The sequence below is a fragment of the Pseudorasbora parva genome, chromosome 2 (genome assembly GCF_024679245.1).
Source record: "Pseudorasbora parva isolate DD20220531a chromosome 2, ASM2467924v1, whole genome shotgun sequence".
Classification (NCBI taxonomy): Eukaryota; Metazoa; Chordata; class Actinopteri; order Cypriniformes; family Gobionidae; genus Pseudorasbora; species Pseudorasbora parva.
The window spans coordinates 26,710,224-26,728,843 of NC_090173.1; the positions used below are offsets into that span (position 1 = coordinate 26,710,224).

Genomic DNA, 18,620 nt, shown 5'->3' on the forward strand with positions numbered 1-18,620 from the left:
ACCGACTCTATACATGATGTGATTGGCCTGACCAGCGTTTGGTTTTTCCAGCTCACAAGCCAACAGAGTGTTGCTAGACGACACTTGCGGCAAATAAGATTTGCTGCCGCTAGGATGCGTCTAGATTTCTAGGCTACTGCGCTATTGATTTTAGACCAGGTTTTGTTGGTTAATGGCATAGTCAAAATAGCAACACGCCAGCAATGCGCCTGAACCATAGTCTGTAAAAAAAAAGATGGACAACGCCCCTTCACTATCTTCTATTGTAGAAAAGTGAAACAGCCAATGTCTGAACATGGCGCTGACATCTAGCACTGATTTGGGATCTGTGTCTGTGCAGTAGTGACCTCAGGACCACAGTATCTCTTAGTACAGTTTACTGCAGAGCAACTCATTATGTTGGTGTGAAATAAACAGTTAGTTTATTATAGTTACAAAATAGATATATGAGATGATAACTTTGTACCCAGCATGTATAGAATGTTACCAGAGAGAGAGAGAGAGAGAGAGAGAGAGAGAGAGAGAGAGAGAGAGAGAGAGAGAGAAAGAGAAGAGCCAAAGAGAAGGCCCTAAGATAAGAGAGAGCTAGAGAATAAAAAAGACAGAGCAAAAGTTACAATCTTCTTTTATCAATTTCTTGACCTTGTGACTGAAACCCAAACATGAGGCATTCAAACTGACCAATCAGACCAAACTCGCCCCACTGTACTAAAGGTGTGACACATTTGGCCTACAGGCCTTCAAAATCTCTTTGTCTTTAGGAATTCCAAATGGCCCTTCTGATAAGAGAGATGGGGTTGAAAACAGTAAAGCAAATGTCTTTGTTCTATTAAAAAATCAAATATCTTTGATTATTTCAATAGTATCAAAGATCGAGACGCTTTAGCTTTTTCAAGACTTGTGTGGCACACTTGGCCTGAACACACCCCTTTTTTAGACCAGCACGCTAGAGGACCCCAGCACTTCACATTTTGTTTGTATCTCTCATCTTACACACCTGATTCAACTCATGAGTTCATCATTAGAGACGACAAGACCCTAAGTGTGTGTCAAATATGGGAGACATACAAGATGTGCAGGGCTGGGGGTCCTCCAGGACAGGTTTGAAAACCCTTGGTTTAAACAACGTGGTGCTGGACGTGATAACTGTGTCGGGCTGAAACTAGCAAAAAACACTTGCACAATGTGGTGTCACATTACGCCGGCTGTATGATAGGGACCTTTATGTTCTGTATTCCTAAAAATCCCATGCAGGGGCTTTAAATGCCCTTAAAACTATTTCAAAGCTTCTACGAGTATTTGTGTTTTTCACAGGGGAAAGGATGGTCTGGAACCTCATGCCATACACAACCAAAGACTTCTCTATCCGCTCCCTGGCAGATCGCATCAGTGACCTGAATCATCTCCTGTTCCTCTATCCTGACCGGCCCAAAGATGAGGTCTTCTCCAAATACTACACCCCTCCACTGTGTAAGCATGATCTTCAGAATTTTTTATAAAATGTGAAAGTTCATCCTTTTTGACATTACTGATAACTATTTATTTATACATCATTTATACATGCTGTTCAAAGGTTTGGCCAAATAATTACTTTATTCAAAATATACTTAATATATAAATATATTATATACTATAAATACTTTTATTCAGCACCGTTAAACTGATCACAAGTGACTATGAAATTTATTCAATTTCAAATAAATGCTGTTCTTTTGATCTTTCTGTTCATCAAAGAATCCTGAAAACAATGTATCATGTTTTTACAAAAATATTAAGCAGCACAATTGTTTTTCTGTTTTCAGCAAGATATGTTGGTAATACTTTACAATAAGATTCATTAGTTAACATTAACTGATAATGAACTTCACATATAAAGAATTGATTTATCTTTGTTAATGTTCCTTTCAACATTTACTAATACTTAAAATCTTGTTAACATTAGTTAATGCACTGTGAACTAACATGAACAAACCATGAACAGCTGTATTTTTATTAACTAACGTTAACAAAGATGAACAAATACACTAACAGGTGTACTGCGTATGGTTAGTTCATGTTAGTTAATACATTGACTAATGTTAGCTAATGAAACCTTATTGTAAAGTGTTACCAAAATGTTTTACTGTATTTTCTAGCAAATAATATGAACCATAATATACAAATAACATGGTGATAATTCTTTCAAAAACATAAAAATATGTTTACCATTCAAGAGTTGAGATTTTTGAAAATATTTATTTAATAGGACAGGATAAAATGATTAATGAAATCAATTTACCAACTTGACAATACAAACATAACACTACTGTTTTGCGAGTTTAAATCAGAGATACCATTAAAACACCCGTCTTAACACCTTTATACTCACAAATCACAAGACAAGGAAGGACTGTGAAATGAGTATAATGATGCAGTCTTTAGGAAACATATTCATATTACAGGTTTTGTTTAATAGGTTACATGCTAAAAGTAAAATAGCACTTGAAAATGCATGTTTAACTTAAGCAACTTGCACTCATATACCTTAAAATATGTCACTGCCTATGTTTTGAGATGCGCAACAGTAATGTTTTTTTTCTTTCTAGTGCACATTTATATTAGCTACTTAAATTCCCTAATTGAACCAATTCCTAATCCTGACTTAATCTAAACCCTGCCTGTGAAACTGGGCCCTTGTGCTAAATTTGGGAAACACTAATGGCACACTCATTTAAACATCAGCTACATCTAATGATCATTTGTGAAACACTTATACATAAATTGATTGAAATCAAAACTCATTGTTTTGAGAGTTTATAGTCTGTGTATAGTCTTAAAACATATGTTTATAGTGTAAATATACCTAATTTGATCACTTAGGTTGATCACCCTTGCATTTATGTTTATTGCGTAACATATATACTGAATATGCATACAAGTTAAGTCACCTTTATTTTTATACCACTTCATACAATACAGACAGTTTCAAATCAGCTTCACAATAGTAAACTTTCTATTAAAACAAACTCTACTTTACACTGAACAAAATATATAAGATAGTATGTGTTTAACATGTTTCACATCCATGTGTAGTTCAGTGTGTATATGGCTAATCATTTGATGGTTTGTGTGTAGTTAGTTACTGTACAAAAACACAATTTTTAGAAGAGTTCAAGTTTTGCTTTTGCAAGAGATGTGTGACGTTTTGCATGTTGTGTGCATGTTTTGTGTGTAAAATAGTTGAAAAGATGTAAGTAATTAAAAAACCAAAGAAATCCTTACAATATGCGCACTGTTGCTTAATTTTATATAGCCAGTAAAATCATTATTGTGTGTGTGTGTGTGTGTGTGTGTGTGTGTGTGTGTGTGTGTGTGTGTGTGTGTGTGTGTGTGTGCGCGCCCTTGTTTAAATTACATTGTAATCCCCATAAGGATAGTAAAACCTGAGATTACCTACATTGTGGGAACCAGCCAGCGGTCACCAATTTTCAAAAGGCTTATAAATCATAAAGGATGTTTTTTTGAGAAAGTAAAAATGCAGAATGTTTCCTGTGATGGGTAGGTTTCGGGGCAGGGGCAGTGTAGGGGGATAGAAAATACAGTTTGTACAGTATAAAAACCATTACGCCTATGGAGAGTCCCCACAAAGATAGTGAACCAGACGTGTGTGTGTGTGTGTGTGAGCCTGTTTATGTGGTTTATGAGGACACAAATTTGTATAACTACATGGGTATTACACTGGTATTACACTATAAATGTGGTTTATGAGGACATATCAAATGTCCTCATAATTCAAATGGCCTTAAAAACATACTAAATGATGTTTTCTAGAGAAAGTAAAAATGCAGAATGTTTCCTGTGATGGGTAGGTTTAGGGGCAGGGGCAGTGTAAGGGGATAGAAAATACGGTTTGTACGGTATAAAAACCATTACGCCTATGGAGAGTCCCTGTAAACCACATAGACCAACATGTGTGTGTGTGTGTGTGTGTGTGTGTGTGTGTGTGTGTGTGTGTGTGTGTGTGTGTGTGTGTGTGTGTGTGTGTGTGTGTGTGTGTGTGTGTGTGTGTGTGTGTGTGTGTGTCTGTGTGTGTGTGTATGTGTTGAGTTAAGTTTATCACTCTTGGTAATCTACTGTTTGTCTCTGCTTGTTCTCATTCACGTTTATTCATGTGTACATAGCAGTGAGCCAGTGTTGTGTTATGGTTTAGAAATAATCTGTTTATCTTTCCCACTTCTCTAGCTAAAGCTGTGGACGGATACGTCAAACCGCAGATCAAACAAGTAGTGCCAGAGTAAGTACACATACACACCTCTGTGTCTGTGTTTTTCTGACCTCTCAGTACAGATCTTTAAATCTCTGATATTCAGGAGCTAACCTGTCATCTCAGAGCGGTAAACCTAACTGTACACTTACACAGTAGCGCTGGCCTGGCTCAGCGGGCAGTTACGGGTTGCCACGGATACTTGAGACTCTGCTGTCATTCCACTCTTCAGAATATACTTAGCTCTGTTAGTCTCATTAGCAGTATTAGGTGGACGACCCCGTCTGCCTTGTTAACAAATCTTCCACTTCCGTCAAATTCAGCAGGGAGTTATACACCATCAGACACTGATAAGAGTTCAGTTCTTCTCATTAGCATTCTAAGGAAGTGATTTAATAAACAAGCTCTTTATTTTTACAAGGGTTACCCTCTGACCGCTAGCACTCAACTGGAGTGTGTAGCAAGCTGTGAACTAGAGCTGGATAGAATAAGTGTCTTTTGAATTATTTCTGGAGCTTTCTGACATTTTATTGAGGAACAGAGTAGAAAAATGACTGGAAATGTTACGGGAAACTGTACTCGTTAAGATTTGTTTCTCAATATTGGATGAAAAACAATATATAAATATTAAAACATTACTAATGTTGCAACTAACTGAAAACTAAAACGTAATAAAATTGACAAACACAAAACAAAATTACTAAAACTGAAAATATAAAAACAAAATATTAATTCAAAATAAGAATAAATACAATAATAGTATATAAATAAATAATACTAAAATAACAGGTGACAATTTGTGTGCGCGTGTTTTTGTTGACGCAGGTTTGCGACACCTAACCCTGACCCTGCGGCAAACCCCAACTACATGGACCATGCGGCATCTCCAGCTGTCAATCCCCAACATACTTATGGACTCTATCCTCCCATGTGAGTAGTGCACAGATATATGAGTGTTTCTGCCAGCCTGTATGTTTCTACATCAGTGTTGTTATTGTTAATGTGCCCCTATTATGCTACTTTAAAGCATAGGTCTCGTACAATAGGTTTACATGTATCCAAGGTAAAGAAATTAAATAAAAAAAAAATTAAAAAGCTCTCTCATTATATAAACTGCATAATATTCACATATTTTTTCACAGTGTCTGAAATGGTTCAACAAAGAATTCAGTCTCTCTAAACCCCTCCTCTCCAAGAGACTGCTCTGCTCTGATTGGTCAGATGGTCTAGTCTGTTGTGATTGGTCTACCGTAGTGGTCTTCAAATGGGGGCTTGGTTCCATCTGGAGTGTGGGACTTAATTGCGCAATTTTTCAGTTTCTACAGTTTAAAGTGAGCAGTGCAAAACAACAGAGCAGTTCACACCATGAACGCTCAGGGTCATTTACAGTAATGATCTACAGCGATACATCCTCAAATATATGTATCTAGAGCCAAACGCACTGGTTTTAAGCCCTTTCAGCTTTGTGCGCATTTGTTCTATCTATTCTAAAGATGTAAAGCGCCACACTGAGCTGCAGATGACTCGGTTATTTTAACAACAGTAGCAGAAACACGGTGAGCAGAAAAGCAGATACTTTTGCTAAAACGTTGCAGAAAACGAGAATGCAGCAAATACAATTATTTTATCTGTCATATAGATTTTTAATATATGATAATTGGAAAATTATTTAAAGATGGCATGGGAAGACAAAAAACTTTGAAATGACTTAGTTATTTTAGATTTGAGATTGAGTTTTGATTATTAGATTATGTACGTATTTTGTTTCTAGCAAGGCCGTAACCATGACTTGATCATTGTGGCGACCAACGTTTTATTTGTTTTTTGAGGAGGGGTTAATAATTTGCAGTTTAATAATTATATATTATTAAACTGCAAATAATATATAATTCCCAAATCCACAAAAATCCAGAAAATCACATTGTCTGATTTTTAAAGAATTTATTTGCAAATTATGGTGGATAATAAGTATTTGGTCACCTAAAAAAAAAACAAGATGTCTGCCTCTTACAGACCTGTAACTGCTTTTTAAGTGGCTCCTCTGTCCTCCACTCGTTACCTGTATTAATGTCCCCTGTTTGAACTTGTTATTGGTATAAAAGACACCTGTCCACAATCTCAAACAGTCAGACTCCGAACTCCACTATGGCCAGGATCAAAGAGCCGTCAAAGGATGTCAGAAACGTGTAGTTTGTAGACCTGCACCAGGCTGGGATGACTGAATCTGCAATAGGTAAGCAGCTTGGTGTGAAGAAATCAACTGTGGGAGCAATTATTAGAAAATGGAAGACATACAAGATCACTGATAATCGCCCTCAATCTGGGGCTCCACGCAAGATCTCACCCCATGGGGTCAAAATGATCACAAGAACGGTGAGCAAAAATCCCAGAACCCCACGGGGGGACCTATTGAATGACCTACAGGAGCTGGGACCAAAGTAACAAAGGCTATCATCGGTAACGCACTATGCCGCTAGGTACTCTAATCCTGCAGTGCCAACTTGTCGTGTTTGGAGAATGCTGAGTTGCACCGTACCTGCACATACTGATCCGTGTAAAGGAAAGAATGAATGAGGCCATGCATCATGAGATTTTGAGTAAAAACCTCCTTTCATCAGCAATCCTTTCAGCATGACAATGATCCAAAACACACCGCCTGGGCAACGAAGAAGTGGCTTCGTAAGAAGTATTTCAAGGTCCTGGCCTAGCCAGTCTCCAGACCTCAACCCCATAGAAAATCTTTGGAGGGAGTTGAAAATCCGTGTTGCCCCAAAACATCACTGCCCTAGAGGAAATCTATATGGAGGAATGGGCCAAACTAACAGCAACATTTGACCTCTGTCATTGCCAACAAAGGGTTTATGAGATTAACTTATTTTATTGACCAAATCTTTTTTTATGCATATTTATGCATATATAAACAGATACTTATAACAAATACATATTTCCACCATCATTTGCAAATAAATTCTTTAAAAATCCGTCAATGTCTCATAGTTGAAGTGTACCTATGGTGGAAATTACAGGCCTTTCTCATCTTTTTAAGTGGGAGAACTTGTTACTTGAACTTGAACTGCTAAATACTTTTTTGCCGAATATGAAGCAAAAAAGATTTACACAAAATCCGTTGCTCCCTAAATGCTCAATATAAAAAAAATGTATGCAGTCATACACTATTGGAGCAGTGAAAAGCAATTTTTATTCTTAAGGTGTGCCTTTAGCCCCGTCGTACCCTACTATATCTGAATTTGAGCTGCAAAGGCTTTCTCAGCACATACATACACAGTGATATGAGCATTGATGATAGTGTAGGTTTAATCCTTTGGAAGTGCAGGCAAAGTGGATTTGTTTGTTTTTTTCAGAGCAGAAAACAGCGCCTTCTCGACATGTTGATAACATGGCCCAAATTCTTCTAGGCCTCAGTTATAATGTTTAAGGACGTGTCAAAGTAGACCTCGTTCATGGGCAGCCAATGAAGACCATAGGATCATTACAGACATGCTAAGCTTGACTACATTTATCATGCACTTAGATTTTTGAAACTTTACAGACATTTTACATTCACAAACACCTGTATAACACATTGCTTGAAAGGAAATTTCCAACAAAAAAAAAGCATAATGGGGCACTTTAACTAAAACATTAAAAATGTAAATAAAATATAAATATTAGATGAAAAATAAATAAATGTTGCAGTTGAAGTTTAAGTAATAAAGTTGTTCAAACTAAAGCTGAAATCAAAAAATAATGCAATAAAAATTAAACAAACTATAATTCTATAAAAAAAAAGCTTATTCAAAATATTACTAAATACTATAACAGTATAATAGCAGCAATAGTATATAAATAATGCCATCATAGTTAGGTGTTACACTTAATATTTTTCTTCCAATATTATATTTATAGCACTTTAAAACATTTAATGCAATTCTGCATTTTTTTTCTCAAAACCGGCACAGAAAATGTCTTTTGATGTCTGGACTAGATAATAACATCTATTATTATAGTAAATATTTAATATCATTTATTTTTTACATGTGTTGTATACTATAGAATTGTGTGCAAGTTACCAAGATTGTCCCTCTCTCCCTCTCAGTGTTGACCCTATGCTAGATCCTGACGGCGATTTCGATCTGGACGACACCATGGATGTAGCGAGGCATGTAGAGGAACTGCTCCGTCGACCGATGGAGGGCCAGTGGAGTGGCCAGCAGTCATGACCTCTTGACCTTCGTCTTCTGTGACTTCTCTCGCTAAATAATGATTTTTTAAATCACATTTTCTTCTCCTCTTAGTGTATTTTCCTCATTTCTTTCTCAGTGTGGGTCTTTATGACTTTCGGTTCTTTTTATCTCATGTTTTTCCTATCATCATACCTTTTATTTTCTCTATCCCTTGTTTCTATAAAAGAAAAAGGAGCTAATGGAAGACAAAAATGATACTATGAGCCTTCCTCTAATAAAATACCACCAAACAGTATTGTAGAAAAAAAGAGAGAGATGCATGTTATCTCTTTTCCTTTGTGCGTGTTGTCGTTGTTGTTGTTTTTTTCAAAAATCGACTTTTCACAAAACAAGTCTGTGAAACCCAGAAACCCATATGTACTACTGTAAGAAACATTTTCCTTTTTTTTCCCAAACTGTTTTATGGTTGTCCTTTTATGTTGGTGCAGATATCTATTGCATCTACAGTAAATGCATATTATCCTTTGCACTCTTAAACAAATGCTTTCTTGCAGACGACAGTTGTTACCATGGCAATTGCAATGTATTGCTTCTGTACACTAAAGAGTGTTTAGGTTACAAAGCTGTTCGGTGCACCTACATGAGCACCGACAGACTGAATGCGTCTCATCATCCCCTCACCATCTGTGTTTAATCTGAACCGTGTTACACCCGCATCCAAACCAGTAGCACAACCTGTCACTCGCATCACTGAAACCAAGGCACATGTGGGAAATGCACACACACCCGCTCTCATCCTTCCCACAAAAAAATGATGGAAACACACTGAGGAGAGAGAGGTCAGCTGACCATCTCGGCTCACACTACACTACACAGGCCATCACCATGTCTCTCTCTCTCTCTCTCTCTCTCTCTCTCTCTCTCTCTCTCTCTCCCCCCAAAGCAACAGGTGATGACCTCATCTGTTCTCATGCTTTCCTCTCAGAACGTGCAAAACAAGAGAATCTGTTGTCATGGTTACACATGCTGCTCTTAACTGGCCATCCTATAGGTTAGCATTTCTTCATGTCAGCTCGTTTCCAACCGGCATCTTTTTTTCTCTCATACTCATACGCCTGCTCGAAAGCCTTGCCCACTCAGGACATTGACGTAGAGTCGATGCAAAACACAAATAATAAATTAAAAAACAAATTGAACATTCAATATATATGAATTTATTTTTTGTTAATATATTTCTATTTTATTACTTTAGGAAGCTAGATGGCTCCGTCCGTGCAGTGCAAAATGCCATGTTACTGTGTCAGATTCAGTAAAATCCCTCACGTACTAATCCAAAATCTGTTTCTGCCATCCCCAAAACCTTTATCACTGTCATTTCTGTAGTTCCACTTTAAATCTCAGCTGAGATTTCACATGAAAAGAAAAAGCCAAACAGTGAAGTTAACACGAAGAGACGTTTCCTGTGTACTTTCTGTATGTGTTAGTTGCAAACCTGAGTTATGGTGCCCACTTTTAGATGCCTGTGTTTTGTTCATTCTCAAAGGATGGTTTGTTCCTGTCAGTGGATGTGTTTTTTTTTTTTTAAGTTTCACTTTTTTCCCCACCTCAATTTCTCTGCCATGGCAGAGCTGCATAGGAAGCTGTGTGATTTTTCTTCATCTTTTTTATTGTCTTTGTTTTCAAAGTGATCTGTCATGTTGCTGTGTAGACTGTTTCACACTGTAGGTGTCAATGTACGTGTGTGTGTGTGTGTGTGTGTGTGTGTGTGTGTGTGTGTGTGTGTGTGTGTGTGTGTGTGTGTGTGTGTGGCATGTTCAGCTCTGTTCCGTGTATGTCACATGTTTGTGATTTGGCTGTAGAGAAGAGCAATTGAATTGACAATAAAGTTTTTTTTTTAATACTTTGGGCTCCAGCACAAGTGGTGTGAGCACTTTCTTTCTGTCTTTCCTGTGACGGTGAAATGAACTTGGGTTCACAACTGGTGTGATTGACATTTAGTGCACCTTGACATTTTAATTTTACAAACCATTTGTTGCCTTTCGATTTAAATTTTATAATTCTTTCTGAAAGAGTTAATTCAGAGCATATTAATCATTGTATACTTTGTAACCACTTTTCCTAACAGCATGTTTCTGAGAGAACTTTCCCTTTATGGGCACCAGTTGTTGGGCTCTTCAAGCTGGGAAGCTTGGTTTTGCAATCTACCATTGACAAATGAGAAATAGGCTAAACAGTCTTTTTAAGGTAAGGCAAGGCAAGGCGAGTTTATTTATATAGCACATTTCATACACAATGGCAATTCAAAGAGCTTTACATAGAAAGGAATTAAAATAGGGATGAAAATGCATAAGAAAAAGAATACAATGTAAAGAGAATTAAAAATAATAGAATGATGATAACCAAAGAAACTAAAACAGTTATAAAATGATGCATAGATAAGGTGCAATCATTCAGACGTACAGTGGCTCAGTGCTCATTCAGTAAATGCACAGCTGAACTGATGTGTTTTGAGTCTGGATTTGAATGTGGCTACTGTTGGAGCACATCTGATCTGTTCAGGAAGCTGGTTCCAACTACGACTGGCAAATAATAATAGCTAAGCAGACTCTCCTTGCTTTGAGTGAACTCTTGGTATTTCTAACTGACTTGATCCTGCTGATCTGAGTGATCTGTTGGGTTTGTATTTAATCAGCATATCTGCAATGTATTTAGGTCCTAGCTCATTGAGAGATTTATAAACAGGTAGTAGAACTTTAAAATCGATCCTAGATGTAACTGGAAGCCAGTGTAAAGACCTGAGGACTGGTGTGATATGGTCATATTTTCTGGTTCTGCTCAGAATCCTGGCTGAAGTGTTCTGTAGGAGCTGCAGCTGTCTAATGGTCTTTTTGGGAAGGCCGGTGAGAAGGCCATTACAATAGTCCACCCTACTGGTGATGAAAGCATGAACCAGTTTCTTGCCTGGAAACAAAGCATCTAATTCTTGCAATGTTTTTCAGATGATAGTATGCTGATTTAGTTATTGCTTTGACATGACTACTGAAACTCAGGTCTGACTCCAAAATCACTCCAAGATTCGTGACTTGATTTTTTGTTATCAGACCTTTAGCCTCAAGATATGCATTCACCTTGAGAATTTCATCTTTGTTTTCAAATGTAGTGATTTCAGTTTTGTCTTTGTTTAACTGAAGATAGTTTTGGCACATCCAGTTGTTAACTTCATCAATGCATTTGCACAGGGAGTCAATGGGGCTGTAGTCATTAGGTGATAGTGCTAAGTAGAGCCGGGTGTCATCAGCATAGCTGTGGTAAGCAATATTGTTATTTTTCATTATTTGGCTCAGTGGCAGCATATACAGGTTAAACAGGAGTGGTGCTAGAATTGACCCTTGTGGGACTCCGCATGTCATGGACGTCCACTCAGACTTATGGTCTCCTTTACTCAAATAATAACTTCTCCCTTCTAAGTATGATCTGAACCATTTGAGGACCATCCCAGAAAGCCCGACCCAGTTTTCCAGCCTGTCAAGAAGTATGGTGTGGTCAACAGTGTCGAATGCAGCACTGAGGTCGAGTAGAACCAGAATTAATGTTTTGCCTGTATCAGTATTTAAGCGAATATCATTTATAATCTTTATGAGCGGTGTCTCTATGCTGTGATGCGGTCGGAAACCAGATTGAAAATTGTCAAAGAATCCGTTTGAGTTCAAGAATTTGTTCAGTTGATTGAAAACAACTTTTTCAATGATTTTGCCTATGAAGGGAAGATTTGAGATTGGTCTGTAGTTGCTCAGTATGGAGTTATCCAGATTTCTCTTTTTCAGAAGAGGCTTAACTATTGCAGTTTTAAGGGCGGTTGGAAAAGTCCCCCAAAAAAGTGAGGAGTTTACCACTTCTAGGAGATCTGCTTCCAAACAGTTAAACACACTTTTGAAAAAAGAAGTGGGGAGTGCGTCAAGGGCACAGGTTGATGTTTTAAGATGCTGTACTGTGTCTTCTAAAATTTTACTGTCAATTGTTTTGAAATCAGACATAGTAATTTTCTGAGGTTTTGGTCTGATCTGTCTGACCCCAGAGCAACTCAAGGATGTGCTGATCGCCTTTCTGATATTTTTTATTTTCTCTGAGAAGGAGGAAGCAAACTCGCTGCATTTGCTGTCTGAGAGCATTTCTCTTGGAATGTGACTCAGGGGGTTTGTTAGTCTGTCTACAGTAGCAAAAAGAGTGCGCGTGTTGTTTATGTGTCTGTTTATAATATTTGAGAAGAAGGTCTGTCTAGCTTTGCCTAGTTCAACATTGAAAGCATGAAGGCTGTCTTTATAGATGTTATAATGGACTAAAAGTTTTGTCTTCCGCCACTTTCGTTTCATTTTCTGCATTGTCTTTTCATTATTTGAACTGCTGCTGAGTTTCTCCATGGGGCCTTTTGTTTGCCACTCTTTTTCCTGATTTTCAGAGGAGCAATATCATCAATTACACTCTTTTGAGTTAAAGGAGTTTTGAGTTAAACTTTTGAGTTAAAGGAGTCGAGGAGAAAATCAACAGTCTGCAGATATGCTGATATGTCGATTGATTGATATGTCAAAGAAGATTTATATGTCAAAGAAAATACAGAAATGATCAGACAGTGCCACATCCTTAATAACAATTGATGAAATGTTTAGACCCTTACTGATAAGCAAATCTAGGGTGTGTCCACGATTGTGTGTGGGTCCATTTACATGCTGTGTCAAATCAAAAGTGTTAAGAACAGTCATGAGCTCTTTTGTTGTACTGGATTCAATATTATCTATGTGAATGTTAAAATCCCCAGCAATAGCAAAACAGTCAAACTCTTAGGAAATTATTGATAACAGTTCTGTAAATTCCTCAATAAAGGCTGGAGAGTACTTTGGAGGCCTGTAAACAATGATAAGCAGGATATGTGGAGCACCTTTTAACACAATACCCAGATATTCTAGAGACAAATATTCTCCAAATGACACTTGCTTACATTGAAAGATATCTTTAAAAAGAGCAGCAACACCCCCACCTCTCCTAACTGCTCTGCAAACACTCATAAAAGTAAAGTTAGGAGGGGCTGCTTCATTGAAGAATGCTGCACTACAGTTTTTTTCTAACCATGTTTCATTTAGAAGCAAAAAATCAAGGTTGTTTGTGGTTATTAAGTCGCTGACTAGAAATGATTTGTTCTTAAAGGAACACGCCAACTTTTTGGGACTTTGGCTTATTAAGTGTATCCCCCAGAGTTAGATAAGTCCATATATATCATCTCCGTGCATCCCATAACTCAGTCTAACACACACTCCCGCTAGCCTAGCTTACCACAAAGACTGGTGCTATATGGCTTCAGCTAGTCTACTGCTCAAAAAGTGACAAAATAAGGCCAACATTTTCCTATTTACATGTTGCAATGTGTATAGTCACAGCGCGTACAAATAACAAGGTTACATGAGACACAGCTATCTTATAAACATATACATACTGTGGACTATATTCTGAAGAAAGACCGAAGAAATCTCACAGGAGGAAAAGGTGGTAGGAAAAGTCAAAGGGTTACGTCAAATCCAGCCTATTGATGTTTGTCATAGACATGTTTTGAATAAGACACATTCACAATTGTACAAATATTGTGATCATCCCTTATAAAAAGAATTTCAATTGTTGCCTTTTGGATGTAATTTTTGGGTATTGGGTGGTAGAATAAAAAAATAACAATTAAAGGGGTGGTGAAACACTCAGTTTCAGTCAATCTCATGCCAATCTTAAGTACCTATAGAGTAGTATTGCATCCTTTATATCTCTGAAAAGTCTTTAGTTTTATTATATTTATAAAAGAAATATGGGCTGTACCAAGTCTTTCCGGAAAAAAACGAGCGCCTGGAGGCGTATCGTGTGGGCGGAGCTAAAGAATGATCCGGGCAGCGAGTGGTAGCCAACGCAAAGAGATGAACAGAGGTGTGACATGAGCCATTTTGGGCTCATTGAAGACAAGACGTGCCACAGCGTTCTGGATCATTTGCAGCGGTTTGATTGCACAAGATGGAAGTCCAGCCAGAAGCGCATTGCAATAGTCAAGTCTAGAAATGACCAGGGCTTGGACAAGAAGCTGTGTTGCATGCTCCGTAAGGAACGGAGATTGGCAGAGAAATATGCATTTTTAACAAGCAAAATAATACAGCATCATGATACGCACTTTTAGCTGTCTTTAAACTATTATAGTATTACATAGCTTTGTCTTTATAGTATTTCAAAGGACAAAAACCTGAACTTTAACTTTTGGCTTTTACATCAAGTCAGCTGTCACTTTAGTTTGTTCAGGCCCTGTGTTGTCACACACTTGGCATAGCCCTTGTGATTGTAAGACTTGGATGCAGCTGCTTGGCCATGAAAACCCATTTCATGAAGCTCTCCACAGTCCACACTGTTCTTGAGCTAATTCGAAGGCCACACAAAGTATGGAGGTCTGTAGCTTTTGACTTTGCAGAAAGTTGTGCTGTGTTTTTACGTGGCCTACCACTTCATGGCTGAGTTGCTGTTGTTCCCAATGGCTTCCACTTTATTATAATACCACTAACAGTTTACCGGAATATTTAGTAGTGAGGAAATTTCACAAAGGGACTTGTGATTGTACAAAATTCCACAATTAGGTGGCAACATAGGTGGCAACCTATCACAGTACCACACGGTGACCCATTCTTTCACAAATGTTTGCACTTATTGCTGCAAAATTAGTTTTTAATAAAAGATCATATTTATCGATTTAAATACAAACGGGCAGTATTACAGCACTAATGTTTAGAGATGCTTTCCAGATTTTGAAGGTGAAAAGTTCCTGTAATGGTGCAAAGTATAATAATGCCACAGTGCAAAAATGCATATTTTTTTGCCAAATCTGAGCCATTCTCTCACAGTAAGCATGGAGAGAATGTAATAACACACAATGAAAATAGTCTTGGCTTGGTTTTTAGTTGTTTCTGACATTGAAACACAAAGGTTGTCTCAGGTTTTGGTAAGAGTTTGGCTTGTTCTACAATTTGTTCTACAATACAAACTCAAAATGGTTTACAAATGTTTCAGCAATGATAAAAGTAGACAGCAACATTATTAGCACTTTCAAGGAGGTAGTAGTCAGAGATGATAACACTTTTCTGTGCACAAAAAAAAAAACAAGAGAGAGAAAGAGTAGGCTAAGACTTTATGTATTATGTATTATGTTTCAAAATCAATTAAGACTTTATGCTTACTTTATGCTTAAGTATTATGCTGCGTTCCAGGCAGGTTTTTCAGCCTGTAATTTATGACTTGAAACCATGACTCTCGACTTTCCAGGCAAAGTCACGCCAAACTTCCTGAGCGCCAGGAAAAGTGGTAGCTAGATGTAAACAAAGCATGGCAGACCATATGAGGCTTCATTTACAATCATATCTATCGCCAAAGGTGTGGCCTACTTGCTTAATAAAAGGAGGATAAAAACAGTGCATAGGCAAGAGAAGCTGTTATACCTTTTATTTTACATTATTTGTATATTTGGAAATGTATTTGGTATTAATTCTTGCAAGTTGCACTCAATGGATTGAAAACTAGCTAATGCTAGAAAAGCTGCTGTTTGCTGATAAATAACGTTAGAGCAATAGCCCAGTGAACCCATGGTTGAACTACTGTCTAATTTTTTTTTGTTTTGTTTTTTTACAATGTCTTTAGCCTACTACCTTTCTGGGCCTTGAAAGCAGAGGCCTAACGTTGCAGACTTGCAGTAAAGAAAAGTCTGCAGTTGCAGAAAGCTCTCTGTATTTTTAGCAAAAAAAAATATCTTAATTTGTTTTCCAAAGATGAACGATCAAGTCTTTGGTTTAGAATAAATTGAGGGTGAGTAATTAATGACATAAATTTCATTTTGGGGTAAACTTTAAATTAGTATGTATGCAAGCTATAGCGATTAAAAGTTGCGTTCGCAGATTCACAGCATGACGTATGAAAGTGACGTTTTCAGTGGCACCGGTCTACTTAAATGTCTTGGAAAGAATTTACAAGTAAAATAGTAGCCAACTCTTACTGAAGAGATGTAGCCTAATTCATTAGGCTACTCGCCGCTTCATTCCCGTTAAAAAGCTGGCGCTGCAGTGAGTGTCCAGAAGCTATCGGTTTCGAGAAACGTTGACAATTGTCATCCTTTATCACTGTATTCTATTTTTACATAACAAACACGTGTTTTGTTTAAAATGTCTTAGTTAGCTATCCAACACGCATTGAGTGTTTATATTATATTATTTTTTGTTGTAGCCTAAAAACATTTTCCTTTTTATAGAGGCCTAATTCACAGCATAACACAAAGATTTCCAATTAACATTGTTTCGTATTTCGTCCTTGAAATGAAGCAAACTTGCTCCCTCTTTTGGTCAAAGTGGACAAAAACATCTCATAACGATGAGATTGAATCAGAGAGAAAACGGACTAAAATTGTTAGTAGGCTAGCTCAAACCTTCTTTTACGTAAATATAGGCCAACTTTCAGGCATTATTTATAAAAACAAAGCGGAATGTAGGCTACCGTCAGGCAGCAGCTACGTTTTGTCTCTAAAGAGATTGCTTGAGGAAAGAGATTATCTGTTGCTTGGATACGGAAATATATGCTTAATAGAGCAGTAGCCGTAACCATAAGTTAGATCCCAGTCAATTGATCCGTTTGACCTGATGAGCTGATGGAGAATCAGCTTGCAGTTGCAACGTAGCCATTATGTAAAGACTGTGTCTTAAGAACTTGCCGCCCTATGTCTAATTAGCAGGGTAATCAGTCTTAGCCTACTTTTGGGTATCAAATTAGCTAGACCAGTATAGCCTACGTTTTTGTGTAATAGTTGCATGCAACTGGCCCATGTATATTGAATCAAATAAATTCACTCTAACAATCCCATCACGGCAGTAAAGACATAACTGGGTTAAATGGATCTAGTGCTACATTCTGAAACAATTAGTGCCACTAAACCTAAACACACACACACGCACGCACACGCGTTTGTTTTTGTGACATATGGGGACATTCTAGGCGTAATGGTTTTTATACTGTGCAAATTTCCCAGCAAGCAATTTTCCGTCTAAAAGACGTCTACTAGCCGTCTAAACACACCCCAGACGTCTAGGCTAAATCAAGGCTAAACTTGGGCTGTCAGTGAAAATCTAATAGACGTCTAATCATAGCCCAAGATTAGACGGCTACTGAATGGCTTCATCTATACGTCTAATAGACAGCAAATATGGGTCTAGGCTAAATCAAGGCTAAATTTGGGCTGTCAGTGAAAATCTAATAGACGTCTAGCCATAGCCCAAGGATAGACTAATCATCAAATAGACGGCTAACGAATGACTAATATATACATTTAATAGACAACAAAATGGCTAAAGGATTCTTTTCACTCAAATATAACAGGTTCTAAAAAATAACAATCCATCCAAACACATTAAATATAAAGGTTTTATTTAGAAAAAGAACATTAACATAGACAACTTAAGATAATACAAAAAGATCAAAACATAAAAATGACCAAATAAAATTTTACAAATACAATTAAACATAAAATTAGGATAAGAAATATGGAATATTAACAACGTGATATAATTAAAATTATATATATATATATATATATATATATATATATATATATATATATATATATATATATAAAAAGTTAACCCTTTTGTTGGTTTATAAAACGCATCATCACGGCATCTGCCAAATAAGAAACAAAACATTGCACAAGAAAAGCCTTTTTGACATCATAATGTTTTACTTTATTTAAAGTAATTGTGATGAAGTCATTCTCTTTTGCTTGGATGCGCACTAAAGCTGGGCTATAAAAGGTTAAGATACATGTATGTGACATGTTTAAAGAGATAGTCATCATTTACTCACCCTCAAGTTGTTCCAAACCTGTATGGGTTTCTTTCTTCTGTTGAACACACAAAAATATATATTTGAAGAATGTTGATAGCCAAACATTTGATGGTAGCCACTGACTTTCATTGTAGGAAAATGAATACAATGGAAGTCAATGGGGCCCATAAAGCTTTTTATTGCCCAGGTTCTTCTTTTGTGTTCAACAGATGAAAAGAAACAACAAGAAGCAATGACATCTTGATTTTTGGGTTTAAAAGATGTTTTAGCCGTTATGTTGCATTAGAACAATGAGGTAGATG

At 37.1% G+C, this 18,620-nt stretch overlaps 1 protein-coding gene across 1 annotated transcript in view; it reads left to right on the forward strand.

The window, feature by feature from the left end:
• stat5a (signal transducer and activator of transcription 5a) overlaps nucleotides 1-8,743 on the forward strand; it is a 122,376-nt gene extending 113,633 nt beyond the window's left edge. Inside the window, exons 17-20 of the mRNA XM_067414058.1 lie at nucleotides 1,315-1,470; nucleotides 4,222-4,273; nucleotides 5,069-5,173; nucleotides 8,340-8,743. Coding sequence (XP_067270159.1) covers nucleotides 1,315-1,470; nucleotides 4,222-4,273; nucleotides 5,069-5,173; nucleotides 8,340-8,463 — 437 coding nt within the window. The 3' untranslated portion in view covers nucleotides 8,464-8,743. The remainder of the gene's footprint in view (nucleotides 1-1,314; nucleotides 1,471-4,221; nucleotides 4,274-5,068; nucleotides 5,174-8,339) is intronic.
• The last annotated feature ends 9,877 nt before the right edge of the window (nucleotides 8,744-18,620 follow it).